This window comes from Musa acuminata, chromosome BXJ1-9, assembly GCF_036884655.1.
Source record: "Musa acuminata AAA Group cultivar baxijiao chromosome BXJ1-9, Cavendish_Baxijiao_AAA, whole genome shotgun sequence".
In the NCBI taxonomy this organism is placed as follows: Eukaryota; Viridiplantae; Streptophyta; class Magnoliopsida; order Zingiberales; family Musaceae; genus Musa; species Musa acuminata.
In genome coordinates, this window is record NC_088335.1 from 49410306 (window position 1) to 49435960 (window position 25655).

Here is a 25655-nt window from a genome sequence, read left to right on the forward strand (position 1 = left end):
CATGCAATCTATGTTACAATTGGAGGCAAAGAGAACTTGTTGTCACAAAATTATATTTTATTTAAATTCTTTAACAAATAACTTGGTTTCTTCTTCTCACGTCGAGACTATTTTTCATTTGGACTTTGGGGATAAAATACTTGCTGCTTCGAAGAACACACTTTGGCTTGATAAAACTTTTGATTGAACTCTCCCACACACACTCAAACCTTCACCGGGATCAGTGGCTGTGGAATGAACATAAGATCACTTCCTACTATTTTTTGGCTTTCCTCGGAAAAGCATATGTTAGTGATTGTCCTCATCTTCCAGCTTGACAATATGGTGATGCTCCTAGGAATGGTTTCAATGTGGTAAGGTGATGCCTCAGGAACATGTAGACCGACTCGGTGGTCACTGCTGCGATACGAACCACCATTCCTAGTGCCTGTTATGGAGCCAAAGACACCACAGGTCAACAAGGATAACAATACAATGTAACATGCTCTCGTTCATTTAACTGACAAACGAAAAAGACGATATATATATATATATATATATATATCGAATGAGCGAGAGAGAGAGAGAGAGAGAGAGAGAGACCTGAGGACCAAAGGTACTGCAAGAAGCAATCAGCAGAGGCCTTGTTGGACCATGTCGGGGTTCTGATCTTACATGATGACTTGTGTTGGTATTAGGAGAACGTAAATGTCTTGACATCATCTGCTTAACTTCTTCCTGCAGTTGACATCGCAGATCCTTCAACTTTGGGCTAGAAATAAAATAAATGTATTAGCTCCATCTACCATCAACTTGTCAAGTGCCTTGCCACATGATAATGAGGATGATTCCACTCATTTGTGAAATGCAACTCTGGCCCATTTACCTCATGATCAGATTCGATAATTCATGAAAATTCTTGGATGGTATGCAAATTCTTAGCTATACTAATTTTCTCTTATTTATGACTGTAGAAATGCATGTGAACTGGGAAATGTGGATAGAAGACTGCAAAAGTTAAACAATAAATAAAAGATAGATGGATCTACCCTGATATTATGACCATTGCCATGACTTGGTATTCCTGCATCTGCTCGGCAATACTGGTACCAGATCTTTTGTCCAGCAGAACCTGCTTAGATGATACATGTAAATTAGTTACAAATTCAAAGAACTACACTGGCACTATCAAAATATATTCTAAATCTATTATCATATTTAGTATATTCAATACGTGGATATGCTCTTGATGTTTGTTTCAATTGACAAATGCAAGGATGTGATGAGAATCAATCATTTGACGGTGGCCAACTCTCCAAAGATTCCCTACTTAATAATATCACATAATAGTAGGTGTACATACTGATCACGACTACATACAACTTGTAACAGTTTTCACAATCTAACTAGCTATGATCAAGGATAAGCTCCACCGCACCAACTTACATCTGAACATGAGGCTGACAGAAACCTTGTTAATTTATATAAGAACAACGGCAACGCAAAAGAGTACAATGGTTATTTTACATGGTTACTTATGCAAGCCATGTCTCCAAATCCATGATCAGGGGAAGCATTACCGAGTCCAGAAATAGAGGTTGATCTCCATCCAGGTATATGTGATTCGTACTCTTGTAAAGATCAAATTCCCACCGTTCTCCGCTTTCATGGCGTCCGCTAGTAACCCAATCAACAATGACCAAATTTGAATCAGAATGCACCCTAAAAAGCTGCATCTGGGAGTACTTAGCAGTCGAGAAACAGGTGACAGGATCAGGGATAACAGCTAGAAGTGCATTCCTCCCAACTCTAGCCTATCACATGAACGAACAAGTTACACATTGCAAAAATTACTAATCAGACTATTTCCGGTAGAAGAAATAACTTGGTTTCACTTAAGTGCATGGATACAATGACGAAAGGTAGAAGGTAGTCCACAAACTAAAAAATGTCACCATACTATAGTCAATCTCGGAATAATATCATGTTCTGCAAATGAGATACCTCAAGAAATTGTGCCGAACACTTTGAATCCACAGACTTGTATACCTGTCTAAGAAATGACAAAATGCAGATTAAGGCAGACGAATACTGCTTTGGGGAGGGAGGAAGGAAAATGGAAGAATATAATCAGATGTCAGAAAAGACATCAACATATTAAATCTAGTCAGCTGGATGTAGTTTTAACTAACAATAAGAAAAGTCGATTGATAAGGATATAAGTGAATCCAAAATTTTGTTATATCATGCTCACAGATAGTGCAGTTGACAGAAAAAGTTTAGGCTTTCATACGAACTCTTCTTCTGAGTATCCGTGTTCTTTGGGATCAATAAGATGAAAAGGGGATGAATGATCCAAACCTTGGTGGAAGCTTGCGTTGTAAGGGCTGCGGTGCAGCCATCGCCGACACTTATCTCCAACGAGATTTGATCTCCCTGTCAAATGGGGAAAGAAAAGAAAACGTCGAAAATAATCGATTCTGGCTTCAAAAGTCCAAAGTTTTCTAACGAACAAGAAGACAAAAAAAAGAGAGGAAGCAGCAACTTTTGACACCAAGAATTGATTACGAAAAAAAAGAAGAGGGAAAAGAACAAAAAGACAATTAAAAGCAACCCATTGATTACAACTTTCAAATATCACTGCAAGAATTGTAAGAAAAAGATAAGGAACAAGAGAGAGAGAGAGAGAGAGAACCGAGACGATGCCGCCGCCATAGGACAGGGCGTAGATCCACACGGCGTCGGACTTGGAGGAGCCCACCTGTTAGTGGTATGAAAGAAAAACCGTCGATTAGCAGAGATGGAGAAGGAGACGGGAATATGATTAGGGTAAGACAGCGCAAAGAAGAAGGAGACGAGGATACCTTGTTGGGGAAGATGAGTTTGAGAGGGTAGCAGGAAAAGCAACGGGTGACGGTGGACTTCCCCCCCACCATCTCCACCACCACCCTCCCCTTCTTCCTCTCCTCCTCTTCCCCTTCCATCTCTCTCTCTCTTCTCCGACGACCCCATCCAGTCTACACTAGCAAGGAAATGGGAAACGGGCTCGCGTGCAAATCGTGCGGGCCGTAGTACTACAGGCCGAACCATGGGCCTTAATGGCCCAATTTGGAACAGAACAGGTCGGACCTCATGCGAAAAGGACTTGTCGAGTCCTTAGCGTGCATGCCCTTACAGGACTCTTGGACTATTATACAGCTGGGGCGGCTTGTCAAATACAAAAGTCAAAGTCAAAATCATCCTGACTGAAGGATTCAATTCACTCCGCATTAGCGAACCATCTTGACCACGAATCCGCGAACGGAAGGAAGGAAGCCATGGATTCCACCCACACCTCTCAGCACGGATCAGAAGTGAAAACCACGGGAGCACGAAGAGACCACCACATCCGACCCACCCCGCAAATCACGCGCACCAGACTGCACGAGGGTTGAAAGGTCCGCGTCCCTACGGGTCCCACCCCTCCACCCGAACCCCCTAATCCGCACCTTCGATGGCGAACCGCCTAATTAATTAATTATTTAATTATTTATTTATTTATTTAATTAATGTTTCAACCACCGTCGAAACGGTCCTTCTTTGACTCCTAACGCTATCGTCATTCCTAGCGTCAGCGCTTCGTCCGGCTGCGGCCACGCAGAGCCACCGTTTCCCGTGACCCCTCCCTGCTCGGCTAAGTTATGCTGTTCCCCCGCTCGACGATCCCTGGGATCGGCGGCAATTCCTGTTCCACATCGACGGAAACAGGAAATCTGCGGAGGTGGTGATGTTACCAACTTGCGAACATGTGCAGTTTGGGGGCACATCAGCGTTGGCTCACTTAAGCTGCTTCGGTGATCAGGATGCATATTCTGACCGCACTTTGTGTTGGCACAGATTCGGTAGTTGTCGCAATCTCTTTCGTTTCTGTGCTTGTCTAAATCTCCTTCACGCTGGTAAACACACGAGAATCTTCTTCGACTTCAGGATGGTGGAGCCGCAATTGTTTCCTTTCATTTTACAGTGGGAAAATTTCAAGACGGTATAATAATAATAATAATACCCAAAGGAATCAGAATGTATTCGAAATCTAAAATTAATTTAAAAAAAAAAAAAGACTTTATGAGTTCAAGTCGCAAAAGATCACTTCTATCAACCAAAGTATACATGATAAATAAATAAATAAATTTAAATCTCATCGATTAAATCACTGCTGTTTTTGAGCTTTCTTGCATTTACGGATGGATTAAAGGTCATACTTGGCCTCCAAGGAAAGAACAAGCAACCAAAGATGCCGTTAATATGTCGTACAGAACGATAGTTAAGCCCAAGCTCGGTTCACTTGGACTCGAAACGAAGCTTCCTCGAACCCACCGTTTTGTTTCTAGAAGCCCACGTGGCAAAATTCGGACATCGAAATCGGACGGCCAGGACTGCACGTTTGGTCGACTGTTGACCCCAACCCCGTTCACCTATATATGTCCACCCACCAACGATGTCGGCCATCCCTTCCTCCTCGACATCGCATCCGTTTTTTCCATGGCCACGAGCGACGACACTTCAGGCCCGGCCGAGTGGGTGCAGCTCGGCGGCTGGCCGCACCTGCTGCCGCCGCCGTCACCGTTGGCCGCGCCATCCGGATGCGTGTCGGACTCGATCGTGGTGTCAACCACGTCGAGCGCCACGGTCGACGGTCCGGCCAAGGGTGCGGCGGCCCAACAACCCGGCGTCGAGGGCCGGGTGAGCAAGCCAGTCCGGAGGCGGTCGAGGGCTTCCCGGAGGACTCCGACGACCATGCTCAACACCAACACCGCCAACTTCCGCAGCATGGTCCAACAATTCACCGGCATCCCATCGGGGCCGTACTCGTCCGCGTGTCGACCCGGCGGCGGTCCGGTCTCCAACTTCGGTTATAATTTCAATGAGCCAATTCATCAGACGACCTCGATGACTCTTGGGCAGCTCCGGCAGCAGCAACAACAACAACAACAACGACAGTACCTGCAGCTGCAGAACCACCAGTCGCAGCAGCATCAGCAGCAGCAAAACTATCAGTCTTCTATGTATACTGCAAGTGGCGGCAATAATACCAGCAATGATGTTTTTCCTCAAGGGTTCAACAACCTTAGCACTAACTTGGAGGTGGGTGATGGCTTTTTCTTGAATGGCATGTACAGCCAGATGATGGCAAGGCCAACCTCCACTAACGCCAGGGGTGATGGATACTTCTCTTGATACAAGGAAAGTGATCAGGGATAAGATTAATAATTCTGAGAGGGATGGCGGGGGGGTGGGAAGGGAGAGAGAGAGAGAGATTGTAAATATTATTTCTACCTATCGTCATACATGATGTTATGAGCAGTCATATGGAATCTTTCTAGAATGTGGTTTATCTATGAGATTAAGACCTTGATGACCTACAATTTGGTCTCCAACTGGGCAAACTGGTTTTTCTTTTCGCTCGCTAAAGATGCATGCTTGAATGGCTTGAGTGCAGGAGACGTAAAGGTAAGATCGGTTGGGGGTTGGAACCCCACAGATGGCAACCCCGGACAAGGTCAAACCCACAAGTCTCCATGTTTCACCGAAGCACACTTGTCGATGATGTCTTTATGTTGCGTGTGAGTGAAGTGCAAACGAACGGTGGATGCACACTTTGGGCCCCTCCTCTCTCTCTCTCTCTCTCTCTCTCTCTTTCTCTGTGCACGAGTATGCTTCCGGGGTTGAATCTGCGATGTGGAAGACCCATTTTGTCAAACACATGTTCTGCTTTCAGGGACGGAAGCAAATTAAAAGTGCAAGGTTTATGACTTTGTTGCTCTTTCAAATCGCATTCATTTAGCCAATCCTTCACCAAATTTGGTGCGGTTCGAATCATCTAAGCTTCAACTTTGACCATCTTGAATGGGATGCGTTGGTCAAATTTGACAACTTCGTCGTTGAATCTTCATCTACGCTTCAACTTTGACCGTCTCCGATTTAGACAGGGCTTCGACGGGCTCTCCGTATGGGCTCATCCGGGCCTGCAAAGCATCCAAGTGGGAGCCCCATTTGCCGGGGAAACCGGGCTGGAGATCCACCAATACGAAGATGGCATGGTCAACAACCGGTATGCCTCTTTGACGTGGGAAGATGACCGAGTTCATCCTCGTCGTGACTTTGACTTGGTTATGCGATTTGTGGGTGGGGACACAGTTCCATCACTTGCCACGTGCTGACCGCTAGTCCTTCCTGTTTTATAGATCCCATTGATGGGCGGATTTGACCCGTGGTTACCAATCTGATCAAGTCAGTAATTCGAGCTTAACGGCCCATATCATATCTATCAGTGGATAAACCCTTCGCTTTTCACACTCGCGCCCTTTGGATCCGATGGAAACAAACCTCGAGCTTTTAACATTTTCTACTTAAGACTCTAATAACCAACTGTAATATACAAAAAGGAGAATAAATAATCGTAGCATAATAATATCCCTCCGAAGCAAAAAAAAAAAAAAAAAGGCCAAAGGGTAAAAGAGAAAAAGTAAAGAACCGTTATTTGGATCCCTTTTAGTGTAGGGGTCTCCGTCACCACCCTCTTACGGAGCAAGGGAAATCGACTTCGATCGATCGATCGATCGCTTTCTAATGGCGGATCCCAAGCTCGAGAAGGAGACGAGGGCGGAGGAGGATCGGAGGAAAGAGGCAGCGGAGAAGGCGGTGGAAGTGGCCGACGAGGCGGAGGCAGATGCGGGGAAGAAGGAAAAGAAGGAGCAAGAGGAGGACGCGCGAGAGTGGGGTAGGCCCGTTCGGGTCTACGCCGACGGAATCTATGATCTCTTCCACTTTGGGCACGCCAGATCCCTCGAGCAGGCGAAGAAATCGTAAATCTTGATCTCTTGCCCTCGCGAACCCCTTCCTTGTTCCTGCGTGATTTTACGTTGCTTCTATCTTTTAGACTGGCTAATCTTGCCATATCCTTGTAGAGGTCGAGTGCAGCTTTCTGATCGAAATGCTCGTTTCTTTTTCTTTTTGTGTTTTTCTTTGCGGATCCATTTGTTTTAGATCTGGATTTGGGTTCGGATTAAAAAAAGCTTCTTCCATTGGGTGTTGCTTTCTTGTTTTAATACAAGTGATTCTTGGCATCCTTCTTCCAATTGATCACCAATTTATTACGTATCTGTTTGTCTATAACTCTTTTGATTCCTACATTCGGCCTTGTTTTTGTAGATTTACGTCGATGCTGGTGTAGACACATACCGTGTATGAGTGCATAAACTTTATGAACGGGTTTATTTGCTCAAGATCCCTTTCTTGGGTGCTTGGTTCACCTTGTTTAGCATTTGACCTGTCACCTTCTCTGTGAGCTTAAGTTTGGACCCCATTTTGGAGCTGTACTTTTTTGTGGTAAGAATATACAAAATTCTTATCTATCATGTGGTGCAATTGACAAGTAATGGATTCAACTAATCAATTTGAACTTAAAACAAAAAAAAGAGAGAGACAGTTGCATATTTCAAAAACAACGTAGAATTACGAAAGAAAAACCAAAGTGAAGAAATATGTATCAGTAGCTTCTCTAATAATTTGAGGATAAATTGAGATCGGACATGCATAAGAAACTTTTGCATCTCAATTCTAACAACTTTCTGCTTAAACTCATTTAATATTAGAAAAGAATTAGGAATCTGATGCCATCTTATGGAAATTCTTTAAAGCCGCAGATATTACTGATGTGCGTATCATGTTACCAACTCTACCAACTTTTAGTATCTCCTGAAGATAACTTTCTTACTTACAATCTCTCAACTAAAGCGTAGAATCTTCCTTACGAGTGGTGAGAACTGTTGATCTTTTTGTTCATAAGAAGGGGTCCATGAGGCCCTCTGAAACTTCAAATGTGTAATCCTGAAAACTAAACCAAGAATTTAAAAGAAAGAAAAAGGGAGACTAACACTGAAAACTGCATGATAGTCTATTGCTCATGATCACCATCTCAATTTAAGGGTATGCATTTCGGCTGAACTATCACAGACTTAGCTAATTAGGCTTCTTCTGAATGCTCTGCAACATCTTTCTTGCATTATAATTGTTGCTGAGTATTTTCATTCTACAAATTGTTTGTTACTTAAACACAGTCTTTTTCCTTTTTATTAGGAGTATCAGATAAATGGTATTTCTAAATTTATTGAATCTTTTCATCCTGTAGGTTTCCAAACACGTATCTTCTTGTAGGTTGCTGCAACGATGAAGTAACACACAAGTTTAAAGGGAAGACTGTGATGACCGATACCGAGCGTTATGAATCACTCCGTCATTGCAAGTAATATATCTTGCACTTTCTTTCTACAAGCTCTCTTGACAACTGTACCTAGAAAATATTGGTTACTGTGTTTATATTTCGAACCATTTTCTAAAGAAACATGTGCCTCTTGAATCAGTGTTCTTTTTCTTTTTTTCGCTTGTGGAAATTTGATCACTCCCTAAGAAGAACTGTTATTAAAATGGTCTAGTGTTCTGCAATTAGAAGTCACTGAACAAACAAATAAATCAAGTTTGAATTTTGCTTATAAGCCAGTCGAAATATATCTTCCTCTTGCAGTTGTATAATTAATTTTATTATACATGTAATGTATGTATGCATATCTCAAAATTTTGGTATGATTATATACATTTAAATTTGGATAAATTCATAGGTGGTTAGGTGTATTCACATGTTTACATATGCTCACAGAACAAAACAAGTGTTTGATATGTAAAAAAACTTGAAACAGTTTTGTAAACATCATTGCCTTGGAAAGAAATAAGAATACTCAAATTATATTGTTCAACAAGTGATTAGAATAGACCTTGCATTTTTCAATAATTGCACTGTGAGAATAATGCCATATGTTATGACTTTGATCGTTGCTTATTTGTTTAATAAAGTCATTTCAAATGCACTACGTTATGGTTGTTTAAATTTTCTTAATTATGTCCTTGTAAAATGATATGTGCCTTCCTCTTTTCTAAAGATTTGCAACTAATATATACACACACACACACACACACACATATACATATGTATGCATCAGTAGTTACTACCAGAACATGATTTAATAATGTTTCATTCATATAATCACGTGAGGTATGAGTTTATTTGTGAGTCTGGACCTGGAATCACATTGGTTCTGTCTATCTCAAAGGCTGCCCAAGCGCATCATATTGGATGATCTGGACTATTTGACAACTCAAAAAGAACAATAGAATTTCTGTGTTTTTTTACATCTGCACTCTCAGAACATTGCGACACACTCATAGTCTCATAATGGATTATAAGGATACTATTGTGTGCATAATGAATAATGACCTAGTTTATTTTGCTTCCATTCTTTTTGCTAGGAGTTTGTTATACTCAATTAAGCTAGCCAATTCAAGGATATCCTTATTGTCACTTATAGGAGGAAAATAATGCAAATTGTTAATTAGAAACTTCTTTAATTGAATCTTTTTGCTTGCATAAGACTTCTGTCGGTCTTAAGTCTAGGGGTTTGCTTGTGCTTGGATTTTCTAGATGTCTTATTTAAATTTCTCAAAAGAAAGAGTTAGTAATGGCAAATATGTAGTTGTGTTCCTTATGTACCTTTGGAATTATAGAAGCCCTTGTGATGAACTGCAACATATCAAAATTTCCTTTTCTCCAGATGGGTCGATGAAGTCATTCCTGATGCTCCTTGGGTGATCACAAAAGAGTTCCTTGATGAGCACAAGATTGATTATGTAGCGCATGATTCTCTCCCGTAAGGTCACACAACCCAAATGCATCTGTGTTTTTATTTTTGTTGATAGATTTTTTTTTATTCCAAATATTTGTACTACCCAGTGCAACTATTGATCTGTCTAATTCGTTGGATCCTACTTGTGCTCTCATTCTTTGCATCTCAGTTATGCATGTATTTAGAATCCACCATGAATATATACGTATTGCATAATACATGTGAAAGTTTGCATATAATTCTTGGTATTTTGGTTAAACTAACTTTTGAATTACATGAGTATGCTACACTTTTACTAATTTATTTTGGGGATTTTACACACGTACCTCTCTTAAATATAACAAAAGTTGCATATCTGCACCTGGAAAGCATGTATACCCCTTGAAACAATAAACTCTATCATATATGCCCTTAGCAAGGATAGTTTGAGAAACCATCATTCTCCAGTTTGCAATCTGAGTGTTTGAGGAATGTGTGTTTTCATATTTTACATGGTAAGTATAAATTTTGGGATTCCTTTTTCTACAAACCACAGTTTTGTTTGTTTCGATGAATGAAACACTCTTTTATTTTTATATAATCAATGTAGATATGCAGATGCAAGTGGAGCTGGCAACGATGTTTATGAATTTGTGAGTCATGTTCTTTAACTTATGTGTCTACTATATTAACTTGATTTCTTAGCCTATCTTGTATCAAAATCATTGCTTAGTTTTACATTCCATTTTATTTTAAATCTATTACTGCAGGTTAAAGCCATTGGAAAGTTTAAGGAAACAAAGCGCACAGAAGGGATCTCAACATCTGATATTATAATGAGGATAGTTAAAGATTACAACCAGTATGTGACACGCAATTTGGCCAGGGGATACACGAGGAAGGATCTAGGTGTCAGCTATATGAAGGTTTCACTGATAAAATATGTTTTCAGTTACTAACTAGACTTTCTTTTTCATGTTTTCTCTGTTGCCATTACAAGTGCCTCTTACCTGGTCATTACTTGTGAAAATTCTTATATAATCGAGGCATCTGATGTTCTGTCATTTGGGATTCCTTCCAGGAAAAGCGGTTGAGGGTTAACATGGAATTTGAGAAGTTGTATGACAAAGTTAAGCAGCATCAAGAAAAAGTGGGGAAGAAGGTATTTTTTTAAAAAAATTAAACTATACTATGCAGTACTAAAATTTCAAGATATAATATTCATAAATTGTTGTCTCCAGTTTGGGGTATTAACTTCTTTTGGCTTGCTAGATATAAGTTTGATACTCTGGCAGGCTGTAGCCCTGCCTTTTCATATAGATTAGGTGGAATTGTGTGATTTTCTTGTCTATCTGTGTGGCTTAGTAGTGAAACTTTAAATCGGTAACAATGATTAGTTGCTAATGCATGTTTGGTATCCAATCTATACAAATTTGTAAACGAACATTTCATGGAGGCTTTAGCAAATTTTCTAGTCTGAAAATTCTAATTGACTATCCAATTGCAGTTAGTCTTGTTGACTTTTGTTGGAGTAAAATGTGGCCAGTATGCTACTTTCTTCAGCATACAAATTCCGGGATTATTTAGGAGTATAGACAAAAGGGTAAATATGGTAACCTGCTCGAGCTGAAATGTGAATGCTTTTATTATTGATGGTTAAACTTACCCATTTTATACTGATGCAATGCAAAAGGTGCCCAACAAGGAGATTAGTTGACCCTTGGAAAATTTTACAATGAGTAAATCCTTGAAATAATAAAAGATGAAATTCTCAAGCAATCCGGTGCTTGTGTTATGATGCATATTTCTATATTTTATCTTCTGTACTATACTTAACTGACACTTTGCCTAGTGGAATACCAAGTAGTGCTTCCTTGGTCGAGTCACATTTTACTGGATAGTCTGATTCCCTGCTTGCTCAATGGCTTCGGTGTGCTTTGTTAAGAAATTTGGTATCGATCTGCAGTTACTGTAAGTGGGATAGGCCATCTCTCGGGCAGCATTTGTGGAATGATAGGATCAGAGAATAAATCCAGTTTCAACATATATTTATCATTGTTGTGGTCATCAGTATGACTTTGCTGCAATAATCTAATGCGCAAAATCATCTCTTACGACAGTTAGGGCTGCTTCATGATGAATGGGTGGAAAATGCCGATCGCTGGGTTGCTGGTTTTCTTGAAAAGTTTGAGGAAGGTTGCCATCAAATGGTTAGTTTTCCCGGCAAAAGTTGTATAACCACAACTGTCTCATATAACGAATGCATGGAAGCTAATTTTCTGTTGAATTTGTCAGGGAACGGTCATCAAAGAACGAATTCAGGAGAGCCTGCAACCAAGAGGCTTCAGCTTGTTGCAGTACGAGGAAGAGTAGCAGCGCAGCATTCACCCACATGTAGTTGTAAATTATGAGGTATAGAGAAAGAAATGCCACAGATAAAATCATCTCACATGATGTGTTCCCGAACTCATGATGTCCTGTTGCTGGGTCGTAGGAAGACTTGGTAACGCGTGGGATGTCTTCGTTTGGTAGACTTTTGTTTTTGGTACTCACAAAACAGCCTCTTAAAAGTCCACATTGTGAGGCTTCGGTTTTAGAAGAATGGTCTTTATCTCGTGTTGCCTTATTCTGAGGTTTGGCTTCGCCAACGTTTTGAATGTTCTCTTACACTCGACATCTTACAGTATTGTGAAGCTCTTCGAGACGAGATCATGTCGTAACATTAATTCAGCATTGATCGAGCTGCTGGATCACAGTCGAATGGCATCTGACGGTGACATTTGCAATAGGCAAGATTTTACTGAAGAGTGAGTGTTCTTTCTGATATCTCGTGCGTTAAAGTGAGGATGCTGTGCCATGGAAATTGCCCACAGCATTTTAAGGATCGGTTCACTCGACCAGTAGGAACCATGTTTCCTCTTTCATCCTTGCATGTCTGTGGCATGACATGAACCAGAAGTTTGGATCCCAAAAGGTCGAGGAGAACCATTCCTTTATGATCTCTTCGCTATCTTCTTTGTCTCCCAAAAGAATGTGGAGCGTGCGTGTTGGAATGTCCAATATGGCGCTGCTTTCAACGTTTTCTTTTTGCGTCTATATATATATATATACATATATCTTCCAACACAGTTCCCTCCACTTGGTCGAGACGGAGAGCGAACCGGGTACGCTGCTACAACTGTCTCGTCGACCTGCCAAGTCCGATCACCCAATGGACTCGCGGCTGCGTGGCGGACGATGCCGATGGACCACGAAAAGAGGGGGGTTCTCTTACGTGGTACAACAGTAGGTTTGTGGAGGTAGCAGGAAGAGCATATCATCGCCAAGTCCTTTTCCCTCGACATGATGCTCCGCTGAAACAGTGCCTCCATATATCAACTGTTGAGCCTCTCAGGATTCCACACACTGTTTGCACCAAGCACCCAAGGTGGGGCTGAGAGCAAACAAGACAAGATGAACCAAAAAGAGAGCAGCAAATCACTGGCAAAGCAGAGGGATTGATGTGGTTCCACCGGCAGGTGGGGGGTATTCGTATGTATAGCTTCATTCGGCTGCTGGACGACAAGTGAACTCTCATGCCCTCGAATAATTACATTGATTTATGGATCCAACTTTTCTGCCTAAACTTATTGTGTTAAATAATACAACGAGCACCGGATCTACGAGCGAGATTGCCTCTGTTCCGGTGGATATCTCGACACAGATGTGGAGCCAGAGCCTAATGGGAAGGAGTTGACAGTCCTTGTGAGAGAGAACTAAATAAAAGAGATCTCGGATGCTTTGCAGATGCTTTCGACTGACCACCGGGCAAAGCTTCAGCTGAGCTCCTGTGCCAATGGCACACTTGCCTATGGCCGGGAGTGGAGCACCCAACCGATCGAAAAGGACCCATCTAAAGTTTCTGAGCTAGGCTCCATATTGCCATCGATAGACGGAGCTGTGACATATCAGCATTAAAAAGATTTGTGAGCTTCGAGACGAGACAGCTAGTTCAACGTACGATTCGTGGCTTTTCGTGTGCGGCTGGAGATTGCCCGAGGACAACAAATTGCAGCGATCGAGAACTCTGGCCACATCGCAGTTCCCTAAGCGTTTGGTTGGTCGCATGAACCAGATCGAACAAAGTATGCGATTACTTGGTTAATGTTTTACTACAGATGAAGATGATGAGAAGAAGAGAGGAAAGGGAACCCACAAAGATGATGAGAAGAAGAGAGGTAAAGAGAAAGTTGTCGCCACACTGTTTTAACCATCTTATTCCATGGTGCGAGAATTGGAATGGACGGCCACAAGTCGTAAAGCTCTTTGTAGCTTTACGACAATAGGAAATGATGGTTGCATCGGAACCATTCTTTTCGGAGTCAATCAGCATCGGACATTAATGTTTATTCTGTGGAAGCAGAACCGAGGGGTGAGCGCACACAACATGTCCGAGAAACTGGAACGTGAGAAGGTTCCCTTCATCCTTTTGTCATCTCCAGCTCCGGTTCTGACAAGACAGCGTTGCAGCTGCAGCTGCTGCTGCTGCTGCCTCTACCCTCGTCGGGCAAGAAGCGCATGCCAAAGATCGAATTAGCCGAGAATAAGCTTACGCGACGCTCCTCTCTCTCGAAGGAACGAGGTCGAAGAGAATAAAACGAAAAAGAAAAAAAAAGGAGATTTGCTTGCAATCACATGTTGTGTTGCATGTAACATTCTCTGCACCGGCGACATACTCGGCAGTGCAGTAAAAGGCGAGACCTACACACAGTAGAAAAAAGGCAATTGACCCGGGAGTTGGCCACCCCACCACCCATGTCGGGCCTCCTCCTAATGTTCCTCCCCGATCATTCATTAATCCGCGATGACAACATCATGTCAACATCCACAGTGCCCGGTGCAGTCCTCCTCCAAACAACCAAAGGGTTCTTCTCCCTTAGTTTAAGCTCCTTCATCCAACTCACCCACTTCTTGTCCCATCGACCCCCACGATGAGCTCATCATATCCTTTCTCTCTCCTATTTAAGGTTTTGCTTCACTGTCATACCACCACCCTACGACATCACATCACTCCACCCCCCCTCTTCACCACTTCGTGTGCGTTCGGTTCCATGGAGAAGGCCACGAAGGCTGCGTTTATTCTTCTTTCTCTCTTCCTCCTCTTCCCACAGCTCCGAGCTTCGGGCGACTGCGACTGCACCACCAAACGGGAAGCTCGAGACAGCGCCAAGGCGCTAACACTAAAATTGATAGCCATCGCGGCGATCCTAAGCGCAGGTGCCATGGGAGTCCTAATTCCGATCCTGGGGAGATCGTTCGCAGCCATGAGCCCCGAGAGCGACGTGTTCTTCGTGATCAAGGCCTTCGCCGCAGGCGTCATACTTGCCACCGGACTGATACACATCCTCCCGGACGCATTCGAGAGCTTGACGTCGCCCTGCCTGGGCGAGCAGCAGTGGCAGGACTTCCCGGTCGCCGGGTTCATCGCCATGTCTTCCGCGATGGTGACATTGATGATCGACTCCTTCGCCACGAGCTACTACGAGAGGTCGCACTTCAGCAAGGCGCGGCCTGTCGAGGAAAAGGACGAGAGCAAGGGGGACGAGGAGTCCGCCCGCGACCACGCCGGCCACGTCCACGTCCACACGCACGCAACTCACGGGCATGCGCATGGCTCGGCGGCGGCGGGCTCGCCGGAGGAGGCTTCGCTCTCCGACAAGATCCGGCACCGAGTTATCTCCCAAGTAAGCGTCGTCGCTGATGGGTAGCAGTCCTCCATATTAATCCCGCTGCTTCTTTCCTGATTAACAACAATAAATATTCTATTGACTATAGCTGAGAGATGACTTTTAGCACAGAAGAAATATATACACAAATGTGTATTATCAAAGATCATTTCAGTTCCAGAGAAGCATATACAGAGAGTGATGATGAGCTTCAACTTGGAAATGTGTAGGTTCTGGAGCTGGGCATTCTGGTCCATTCCGTGATCATTGGCATTTCACTGGGTGCATCTGAAACATCCTCCACCATCAGGCCTCTGGTTGCAGCCTTGAGCTTCCATCAATTCTTTGAAGGCATAGGACTCGGTGGATGCATCGTCCAGGTACTCGGGAACTCCTTTCTTCCATCTTCTTCACTCTCGACATCACATTCTGATTCCCACAAGTTGGAAGTAAAAAGGTGGTGGTGCGACATCTCATACCTTTTGCAAATTGGCAAACGCCACTTCCATGTTCTTCGCTCCTGCAACTGCATGAGATTCACTTCCTGTGATCCTTTTAACATTTGACAGTGATCTCTGCAACAACCATTCGTCAAAAAGATTTCAGCAAGAACCTGACCCACAAAAGAAAGAAAAACCAAAAACGAAGATTAACATTAAGATCAATAATATGGCGTATTTTGACTTGATTTAGTGTTCAGCAACACAACCCGACCGGCTTAAGAAATTGTTCATTTTAGTGTTCATAAAACTATCAAACTTGATACAGTGATACTGCTTCGATGTTTTGCCTTGTTACATATGTTGCCTCTACCCTGGCAGGCAAAGTTCAGAGCCAAGGCAACAGTGATCATGGCAGTCTTCTTCTCTCTCACAGCTCCGATCGGCATCTCCCTCGGCATTGCGATTTCCTCTAGCTACGACGAGACTAGCTCGACTGCTCTTATCATCCAAGGCATCTTCAATGCTGCCTCTGCAGGAATTCTAATATACATGTCTCTGGTCGATCTCTTGGCCGCTGATTTCAAGAACCCCAGAATGCAGAGTAATGGAAGGCTGCAATTAGGAGCACATCTTGCACTTCTTCTGGGTGCAGGTTTGATGTCCCTTCTTGCGAGGTGGGCATAGGGATGATTCCCGATAACTGTGAGCTGAGGCTTATCCGAGAATATTTTTCCTGCTATCCTCGGGTACGCCCAACAGGCTACTTCACTTCTTACACGTTAGTTTTTCTTCGGTAAAGCAGTGCAAGTGATTGCAATGTTTGAAGCACTTGGGTTGCCACTTTGATTTTCTTGAGATCCTTGGAATAAGGAGAGGGGGTGACCACCCGCCAAGAAATAGATTATATGTTTCATTTTGATGCAAAAAAAAAAAGAGAGAGAAAAAGTTATTGCCTCCACATCAACAGGAGAAAAAAAGGGTTCGGTTCACTGACCAATTCAAGTTGCATTCTGATGCGGCTCATCGGTATCGCTCTTCTCGTGGTCTCTGTTCATGTTTTCACGGTCGATAGCCACCGACTTATATCTACTTGGCCCTCCGGCACAAGATTCTGCTTCTGAAACTGCTTGAGATACCTTGGTGAGTGATACAGATTAACAGCCATCAAAATGATTCTACCCAATGCAATATCTTTCATCGACAGAATCTGGAAAAAAAAAAAAAAGTATTGGCACAAGCATCAACTTTTCCAAATGGTTCAAAGTTATTAAATAGCGTAAAAAGAAGACCAAGATACATCTTAAGACAGCTTCAATAGATTTCCTCCAGAAAAGAAAGAAAGGAAGAAAGCATCAGTGGGTCAGACTTACGTCCTGCAACGGTATCGGTCTGATGGTATGAATGGCTAATTTAATGTGGAAAAAAAAAAGGATTGGTTTAGTCAACTGAATTGGAGTATAGAATTAAACCATTTACTCTACCATTGATAATGTTCTGATCATTTTCTCAAATGTTCATTACTGTGGACAAAGAACATTGTTGTTCATCTATGGTCGAGGCTACTTCTGAGATCATAGCAATCTACTTTTTCTCACAAAGATGTCAAGCACATTTCATCCATGTAGTTTAAAGGAGAACATATGCTTCACCAACTGGGTTTCTAACCAATGGCTGTAACACATCCCTGGAGAACATGGTACCGAGCTACATTATTAACCATCAACTAAATTCTCTTCAGATATGAGTCAAGGTGGAGGGACCAAATCATTACCTCATCTATGACTCTGCACCATTGCTTCAAAGAAGAGCACATTTGGTCAATAATGCAACGAACATAAGACAAAGGTCTGATAGCAACACATTGTGAGGAACAGAGCAAATATCAAGCACCTTGTTATGGACCATCCTTTATGAAAGCACAGAGAGCATAGAATACGATGCCAAACAACAGCACTGACTCCCTAAATTATCCGAGCCATGCCAGGGATTGTAGGCAACATCTTCATCTTCATGGTCTGTTCTTCCCAAGATTATCCAGCTGCCACATCCTGTCAAGAAACTTCTTGTTTAGTTTTATGAAGACCCACCAATCGCAATCGAAAGGCTTTTCTTTGTCCATAGAGAAGCATCTCATGCAAACACAGAGCACTGTCTAAAATTATAGCATACGGAACTTGACATAACAAATTCAAGTTATCAAGTGTTCACTTTGTCCGAGGCACTATCTAAAATTATAGCATTACAGCAAGGAATTATTCGTCATCCCCATACTTTGGTAAACCGGCCAAGATATGCTGTGCCAAATGAAAGGTCTTGTCACGGAAATGACACTGTAGCACTATATGAAAGCAGTCATCAGATTTCCTACTTGGTGTACATTTGATCCATACCACCCATACCCATAACAACGACATCCATACTAAAAACAATGAGAATTTTTGAAATCTCATATTGTGATAATTGACATGACAAAGTATGCTTAAGAATAAAGGAGAGCATTTAATCTGAATAGTATTCTTGGAGATCTTTCACGCAAAGAATTATTTACATTCCACTAGGGATGATAAGGTCAACAGATACAATGCATAAGAATAACTAAATTCTATTCTCGGAGAAGCTTCACTCAAAGAATTCACTATATAATACATAAGAATAACTAAATTCTGTTCTTGGAGATACTTCACTCAAAGGATTGACTACAGTCCACTAGGAATGCTTAAGGATAATGGGATGCATTTAACCTAAATACTATTCTTCGAGACACTTTGCTCAAACAATTATCTACAAAAGACATTGCTTAAGGATAACGGAGAGCATTTGATCTGAATACTGTTCTTCAAGACAATTTCACTAAAAGAAGCATCTACTTTCCACCAGGGATGATAAATACAATTTCATCTAGTAACATAACTGTAAAATTATTATTTTTATTATTTTTATGTAGAATGACCTTCGAATGGCAAAATATGTTACTGCATTATATGTAGCAAGCAACTACGAAGAAGAAAAAGATTGAAAATAATAGAAGAACCCTAAACCCGTCAAAATAGAGAACAAAAATTTCCATGAAGTGCGACTTCTTTACGGAATGGGACTTATATCGGCTCAACCTTTATGAACTCATTATTCATCATTGACTGAAAATGGACAAACAATTCCAGTCTTTCATGCCCTCAGGTTCGATACCCACCCCCCAAACCAAAAAAAAAAAAACCTTTCGTTAATTATTCGCCATTATCGAGATGCATATGACAATCTAAACAAAGTATGCCCAAAAAGATTGCGATCCGCGTCGAATGGAATTAAAAGAACAAAAATTACCCAATTCCTCGTTCGTTGGTGCAAAACCCTAGGCTAGGAGACGAACGGTGACATAGCAATGGCGAGCGACAAGAACAAGTGTCCACCGGCAAAAAGAACCTTATCCGAGATACAGAATCCCATGAAATCAAAAGAGAGATCGGATTAAGAGAATTGGAGACGGGCAATCTTGCGGAACGAGGCAGCAGAAACGGGTCGGATTTCTTCCGCTATATGGGCCGCGTTTACCGCTCACTAGTCATTATTGGACGTCGGATCAAAATCAATATTTACGAATCATAAAGCAGTTAAGATAGATACATAGTATATTCTATTTCACCTCCCATCTCCCGCGTTATTTTGTTTAATTACCATCCAACCATCTGATTTCTTTTACTCTCGCGGATGGGGCGGTCACCAAAATCCAAAGCCGGAAGCTCCGGATCGAAGAAGGCGAGCGGAGAGGAGAGAGGACGACGCGACCTGGTCGGCCGGCGACGGGAAGAGGAAGACGCGGGCATCGACGGTGTGGTTCTACTACTGTGACCGGAATTCGACGACGAGACGATCCTCCTCCAGCTCCAGTAGGCCAAGCACTTCGAGTGCCATGTCTGCCACAAGAAGCTCTCCACCGCCGGCGGAATGGCCGACCATGTCCTCCGAGGAGACCGTCACCAGGCAATCTCTCAATGAAGCCCTAATTCTTTTCTTGATCTGATCACTTCTTGGTTTCTTGCCTTTGTGCCCCCATCTGTAGATGCATGAGAAGTTTGTTACGGTAGATGTTTTGATATGTAGGGTTTTAAGGTTGATATATGTAAATCTGTAGTGTTGATCGTAGGAAGTGTTCAATTTCGAATGCCAAAGTTAATTTAATTCGGTGAGCTTGGAGGGTTTTTGCCGGCTGACCAATTGGGAAGAGGAACGTTGTCGTTCTCTGTCTGACCGATCAAGATTCTGAAACCCCAAGTCTTTTCTTGATCTGATTACTTGCCTGTAAACTCTTCTTTTCCTTTTCCGGTTCTCGTCTTTATGCGCCGGATCCAGGAATGCATCTTTGTCATGGTAGATGCTTGACAGGCAGGTTATAAGGTTGATGATATACGTAAATCCGTAGTGTTGATCCTGTTTGATTGTAGCAAGTGTTGATTTCCAAACATGAAGGTTAATGAAATTCTTGGAGCTTCGAGGGTTTTTGCTGACCAATTGGAAGGATGGAATCAGGATTCTGAAACCCTAAGTCTTTTCCCGATGTGATTACTTGCCCTGGACTTGTGTGTTCTTTCTTTCTTTCTTCTGGGATATGCAGATGCATGAGAAGTTTGTCATGGTAGATGTTTGATATTTAGACTGTAAGGTTGAGATGTTGATCCTGTTTGATTATAGTAAGTGTTGGCTTTTTGGTATGAAGATTAATGAATTCTTTAGAGCTCTGAGGAGTTCTACTGTAACATGTTTTACTAACAGCTATCATCCCATTAAGATCTGTTATTTTCTTGGTTTAGTTGAGCCATGTAATTTTAGGAATATTTTGCTTGTTCATTAAACCTAGAATTTCTACATTTTGTTATGTCATTTTTGCCATGTCAGCTAAATGCTCTGTCCAGTTTTCTTTTTGTTTGATGTTCTGAACCTCTGTTTCTTTCATCCAGAGTTCATGATGCTAAGCTTTTGAGAGAATCAACAAAAAGTGAGATCTACGGCATGCAAGAAATGCCTCCTGATTTCTCATCATCTCGCTATGCAGAAGGTAATATTTCTTACATGTGCTTCCTTTCTGATAACTTAACAAAATGGTCAACACATGTAGATAGTTGTTTATGATAACTCAATGAAATTGTCAACACGTGTAGATAGTTGTTTATTATGATGTTTCCTAGTTTATATATTATTGCTAGTTTGTGCTCAAAATACTGTATTCCTCAGTTCGACACATCTTTATTGAATGATTTCTTGATGTTAAAAGTTTTTCTTTTCGATATCTTCATCATGAGGGGTATTATTTTGATTTGCCATTTTCTTCATATTAAGGGTCCTGCATGCTTGTATCCCACATACTAAAGGCACCCACCCGAGACTTTCTCTTTGTAGTACTTTCTATTATCCTTTAGTAATGCACTTAGTTTAACTTTATTCACTCTACTATTGCTTGTATATCGGAGAGCTGAATTGAATGCTCCCAAGTTTGAAGACAATAAATTTCAAACTCAATCCTATCAAATTTCAAGAAAATGATTCATATCTTGAGATAATTATGAAAATTCAAAACCATCAAAGTACAATGCGCTATGAATTTAATATGTATTGTAATTTATGTTTGACTTTTAATAAATTGTGACTCATTAATTCGTTGGTTGAGGGATTCAATGTACAAGGGATCTATAAAAGGGGAAGGAAGGAAGATTGATGGGGCATTCTTGTTTTTGAAACATTATCAAACTTTTATATTTTGAGCTACTAGCTCGTAGTTATCTCTTTGAAAAAGAGAGAGTTTTCTTTTGTTCTCCCATATCTGATTTCTTTTTTTCATCCTCTTCTTCTCTCTTCATCTTGTTTTACATCATTTGGTATCAGAGTCTTACTACGCTCTTGGAGTACTTCCTTCTTATGGCAACTAGAAGGGGTAGACGGCAGCGACGCGATGAAAGAATAATGCAACTAGATAGAGATGAATGGGATGCATAAATTGAAGCACTAAGGAGACAAGTTGAAGAGCTTACTATACGCTTTGAACGTCAAGAAACCCATGGCTCTAGACGCTCAAACTATGGTTATGCAAGTGACGGATTTGAAGACATGAATCCCTTTGCATCCAAAGAAGCTATAGGAGACTCATCCATTGAGAGGTTTTTTTCGTACAAATGATAATATCAAAATTGACTTGTCGGAGTTCCATGGTCGACTTCAACCTGAAGAATTTCTTAATTGGCTTAGTACCGTTGAGAAATTCTTTGAGTACAAGAAGATACCGAAGATTGAAAAGTAAAATTAATTGCTATAAGGCTTCGAGGTTACGCCTCAACTTGGTGGGACAAGGTGCAAGAGATGCTCCTTCGGAAAAGGGAAGATGAAGATTTCATCTTGGGAGAAGATGAAATTCGGCTCCATGAGAATTTTCTTCCATCTTATTATGTTCAAACTTTCTTTTCACAATTTAACAATCTTTAGCAAGGTAGCAAAATCGTCATCAACTACACTGAAGAATTCTACAAGTTGATGATCCAAAATAACACTCAAGAGACAAAAGAACAACTTGTTGCAAGATATGTCGGCGGCCTACGAATTATGATTCGAGATGAAGTGGAGATGCAACGAGTATGAAAGTTATCTAATGCTTATCAATTAATGCTAAAAGTTGAAGCAAAACTTGTTAAAAGTGGAGCAAAGAGGTATTCTAATGTTCCTTTACATTCCTCTTCTAAAGCTGACTCTACTCGTTATAATGTTAGTGGATCAAAAGCTAGCAAAATCATGAAAAATGCATCCAAACTAACTCCTACCAATCGTGGAGGATAATCTAGTCGCACCAGTCACCTGCCTACTTGCTTTAAATGCAAACAAGTAGAACACTACATGAACAAGTGCCCAAATAGACAAGCTAATACACGAGTTAACTTTGTCGAAAAAGAAGATGCCAATGAACAACTTAAAGATATTGGAAAACCAATATATAATGAATGCCACGTGGAGGCTTATGAAGAACTTGCACCACCCGAAGAAGGTGAGTGCTTGGTAATCCATAGAGCGCTTGCTACTCCAAGAGATGATTCTAATGAAGAATAGTTACAAAATAATATTTTCAGGACACGTTGCAAGTCTCAAGACAAAGTTTGTTCTCTTGTTATTGATAGTGATAGTTGTGAGAATATTGTCTTAAGATATGGTAGACAAGCTAAAGCTCAAGATAGAACTACATCCTAAACCATATTGGATTGCATGGTTCAACAAAGACAATGAGGTACGAGATACTAATCGCTGCCTATTTTCTTTTTCAACGGAAAAAAATTATAAAGATAATGTGTGGTGTGATGTAGTACCAATGGATATTAGCCATATACTCTTGGGAAGACCATGGCAATATGATAGGTGTACTATCTATGATAGTAGAAAGAACACCTATACTTTTAAATTCAATGGAGTTAGAATTGTGCTTTTGCCATGCAAAGAAGAGTTTGCTCCCAAACCTTTACAAGAGAGCGAAGAAAGTGGAGTTGTATTTATATTAGTTGCTAAAGAATGCATGCAGCCTATGGAAATTCTTGGTGAAGTAGAAGCTATTGTGGAGGAATTCAAATACATATGTTCTGAAGAACTTCCTAGTGGCCTACCTCCTCTTCAAGACATTCAACATCAATTCGATCTAATTCTAGGAGCAATCTTGCCAAACAAATCTCACTATCGGATGAGTCCAAAAGAACATGAAGAGTTGAATAGAATAGTTATGGATCTACTACACAAGGGTTATATTCGAGAAAGTTTAAGTCCGTGCATCATTCCAGCTCTATTGACTCTAAAGAAGGATGGAACTTGGTAAATGTGTGTCGACAGTCGAGTTATCAATCGGATTACCATAAAGTACATATTTCTTATTCCATGTTTGGAGGTTATGTTTGATATGCTTGTTGCTACTCAAATTTTCTCTAAAATTGATCTACAAAGCGATTATCACCAAATCGATATTAAACCAAGAGATGAATGGAAAACTGATTTCAAGACTCGAGAAGGTTTATATGAATGACTAGTTATGTCATTTGGACTTTCAAATGTCCCGAGCACCTTCATGCGGGTAATGAATCAAATTCTACATCCTTATATTGGGAAGTTTGTTGTTGTTTACTTTGATGATATTGTTATTTATAATCGTAACAAACTTGATCGTATTGAACATTCGAGAACTATTCTATCAATATTGAAGGCAGAAAAGCTATATGTAAATCTTAAGAAGTGTTCCTTCATGACCTCTAGCTTAGCTTTCCTAGGCTTTATCTTAACCCCTATAGGTATCCAAGTGGATTTTGAGAAGATTAAACTTATCCAGACTTAGCCAACAACAATATCTTTATAAGATATTTGGAGTTTTCATGGGTTGGCATCGTTTTAACGTCGATTTATTCGGAATTTTAGCACTATTATAGTTCCTCTGACTGATTGCATAAAGAAAGAAGTGTTTTAATGAATACATGAGGCAAACAACAAATTTGAACTATTAAAGGTGAAATTATCCACTATTCCTGTTCTTTCATTATTGAATTTTTCTAAAATATTTGAAATTGATTGTGATGCCTCTCATGTGGGTGGAGCACTTAGCCAGGAAGGACATCCACTTGCATTCTTTAGTAAAAAGCTTAACAATTCAAGAAAGAACTATTCAACCTATGATATTGAATTTTATGCTATTATTCAAGCACTACGACATTGGAGACCTTTTTTGATCCAACAAGAATTTATCTTAAATTCTGATCATGAAGCTTTTAAACATATAAATTCTCAAGCAAATCTCAATAGGTGACATGCAAGATGGGTGGTATTTTTACAAGAGTGTACTTTTGTCTTGAAGTATAATGATGGAATGTGTAATAAGGTTGCATATGCACTCAGTTGGCAATTAGCGCTTCTTAATACTATGCGAGCCCAACTAAAAGGATTTAATGAAATAAGAAATACTTTAATGATGAAGATTTTGGAAAATTATGGAAGTTATGCACGAAGAGTCATCATGAAGATTATGTTATTGAAGATGGTTTTCTCTTTCGTGGAACTCAACTTTATATTCCTAAATATTCTCTAAGAGAGTATGTTATCCAAAAACTACATTCTGGTGGATTAGAAGGTCATTTTGGGAGAGACAAAACAGTACTTCTCATTAAGGTGAAATATTTTTGGCCAACAATCTACCGAGATGTTACACGTTATGTGAAAAGATGTTGAATATGCAAACTTCAAAAGGGCAAACTCAGAATCTTGGTGTATATACTCCTTTATCAATTCCTATATGCTCCCTAGAAAGACATTAGTCATTAGTATGAATTTCGTTATTGGTCTATCGAAAACTTAAAGAGATACATATTCTATCTTTGTTGTTGTTGATCGATTTTCCAAAATGACATATTTTATTCCTTGCAAAAAGACCATGGATACTTCTTATATTACTAACATTTATTTCAATGAAGTGGTCAAACTTCATGAAATTCCTAAATCTATCACATCAGATAGAGATGCTAAATTTTTTAGTCATTTTTGGAGAAGTTTATGGAAGAAATTTGACACTAACCTATTAATAAAACCTTAGGTAATCTGCTACGATGTTTTGTTGCAAAAGATCAAAACAATGGGATCTCATGCTACCTTGTGCTGAATTTACTTATAACTTTGTGGTTAATCGTTCTATGGGCAAGACTTAATTTGAGATTGTTTATGATCGTATTTCACCTGATTATCTAGATCTTGTTGAAGTACCTGAATCATCTTTATCGAGTTCAAAGGAAGAGGATTTTGCTATTACCATGACAAAAATTCATAAAAAAGTTAAAAAGAAC

General features: G+C 40.7%; 4 protein-coding genes and 2 long non-coding RNA genes across 8 annotated transcripts; 4 read left to right on the forward strand and 2 right to left on the reverse strand.

The window, feature by feature from the left end:
* Positions 1-36: 36 nt before the first annotated feature.
* On the reverse strand, positions 37-2969 carry LOC135585605 (urease accessory protein D-like). Of its 2 annotated transcripts, none has more exons than XM_065084471.1 (8): positions 2844-2969; positions 2675-2740; positions 2341-2415; positions 1984-2028; positions 1560-1793; positions 1029-1111; positions 583-751; positions 37-427 (listed from the first exon to the last, which is right to left on the reverse strand). In XM_065084471.1, the coding sequence occupies exons 1-8, from the start codon at positions 2961-2963 to the stop codon at positions 302-304; spliced, it is 918 nt and encodes a 305-aa protein (XP_064940543.1). In that variant the 5' UTR covers positions 2964-2969; the 3' UTR covers positions 37-301. The 2 variants fall into 2 exon arrangements, 1 of the variants encoding a protein (XP_064940543.1); XR_010479985.1 differs by having other exon boundaries at positions 290-427; positions 583-717.
* Positions 2970-4233: 1264 nt separating this feature from the next.
* LOC103999492 (uncharacterized) lies at positions 4234-5323 on the forward strand. Its single transcript, XM_009421249.3, has one exon. It carries the CDS (start codon positions 4261-4263, stop codon positions 5191-5193), a length of 933 nt encoding a protein of 310 aa, XP_009419524.3. The 5' UTR covers positions 4234-4260; the 3' UTR covers positions 5194-5323.
* A 1173-nt stretch (positions 5324-6496) lies between these two features.
* On the forward strand, positions 6497-12303 carry LOC103999491 (choline-phosphate cytidylyltransferase 2). Its single transcript, XM_009421247.3, has 8 exons — positions 6497-6821; positions 8147-8260; positions 9621-9716; positions 10282-10324; positions 10442-10597; positions 10753-10833; positions 11792-11881; positions 11967-12303. The coding sequence occupies exons 1-8, from the start codon at positions 6586-6588 to the stop codon at positions 12042-12044; spliced, it is 894 nt and encodes a 297-aa protein (XP_009419522.2). The 5' UTR covers positions 6497-6585; the 3' UTR covers positions 12045-12303.
* Positions 12304-14687: 2384 nt separating this feature from the next.
* LOC103999489 (zinc transporter 4-like) lies at positions 14688-16777 on the forward strand. Its single transcript, XM_009421246.3, has 3 exons — positions 14688-15394; positions 15607-15756; positions 16198-16777. Exons 1-3 carry the CDS (start codon positions 14762-14764, stop codon positions 16501-16503), a joined length of 1089 nt encoding a protein of 362 aa, XP_009419521.2. The 5' UTR covers positions 14688-14761; the 3' UTR covers positions 16504-16777.
* Positions 16004-19330, reverse strand: LOC103999490 (uncharacterized). 2 transcript variants are annotated; one of them, XR_672787.3, is made up of 3 exons: positions 19141-19330; positions 17591-17867; positions 16004-17026 (listed from the first exon to the last, which is right to left on the reverse strand). It is a non-coding gene; the product is annotated as an uncharacterized LOC103999490 (long non-coding RNA). The 2 variants fall into 2 exon arrangements; XR_001975640.2 differs by having other exon boundaries at positions 17710-17867; positions 19141-19325.
* A 66-nt stretch (positions 19331-19396) lies between these two features.
* On the forward strand, positions 19397-24970 carry LOC135594055 (uncharacterized). Its single transcript, XR_010479987.1, has 2 exons — positions 19397-19797; positions 20772-24970. It is a non-coding gene; the product is annotated as an uncharacterized LOC135594055 (long non-coding RNA).
* The last annotated feature ends 685 nt before the right edge of the window (positions 24971-25655 follow it).

Coding starts and splice junctions, on each gene's coding strand:
- LOC103999491 (XM_009421247.3), top strand. CDS start 6,586: ATGGCGGATCCCAAGCTCGAGAAGGAGACGAGGGCGGAGGAGGATCGG. Junction 10,325..10,441: donor GCAACGATGTTTATGAATTT/GTGAGTCATGTT, acceptor CTATTACTGCAG/GTTAAAGCCATTGGAAAGTT. Junction 10,834..11,791: donor AAGAAAAAGTGGGGAAGAAG/GTATTTTTTTAA, acceptor CTCTTACGACAG/TTAGGGCTGCTTCATGATGA.
- LOC135585605 (XM_065084471.1), bottom strand. CDS start 2,963: ATGGAAGGGGAAGAGGAGGAGAGGAAGAAGGGGAGGGTGGTGGTGGAG. Junction 1,112..1,559: donor AACCTCTATTTCTGGACTCG/GTAATGCTTCCC, acceptor TCATCTAAGCAG/GTTCTGCTGGACAAAAGATC. Junction 428..582: donor GCAGTACCTTTGGTCCTCAG/GTCTCTCTCTCT, acceptor GCTCCATAACAG/GCACTAGGAATGGTGGTTCG.
- LOC103999489 (XM_009421246.3), top strand. CDS start 14,762: ATGGAGAAGGCCACGAAGGCTGCGTTTATTCTTCTTTCTCTCTTCCTC. Junction 15,395..15,606: donor GGCACCGAGTTATCTCCCAA/GTAAGCGTCGTC, acceptor GGAAATGTGTAG/GTTCTGGAGCTGGGCATTCT. Junction 15,757..16,197: donor TCGGTGGATGCATCGTCCAG/GTACTCGGGAAC, acceptor CTACCCTGGCAG/GCAAAGTTCAGAGCCAAGGC.
- LOC103999492 (XM_009421249.3), top strand. CDS start 4,261: ATGTCGTACAGAACGATAGTTAAGCCCAAGCTCGGTTCACTTGGACTC.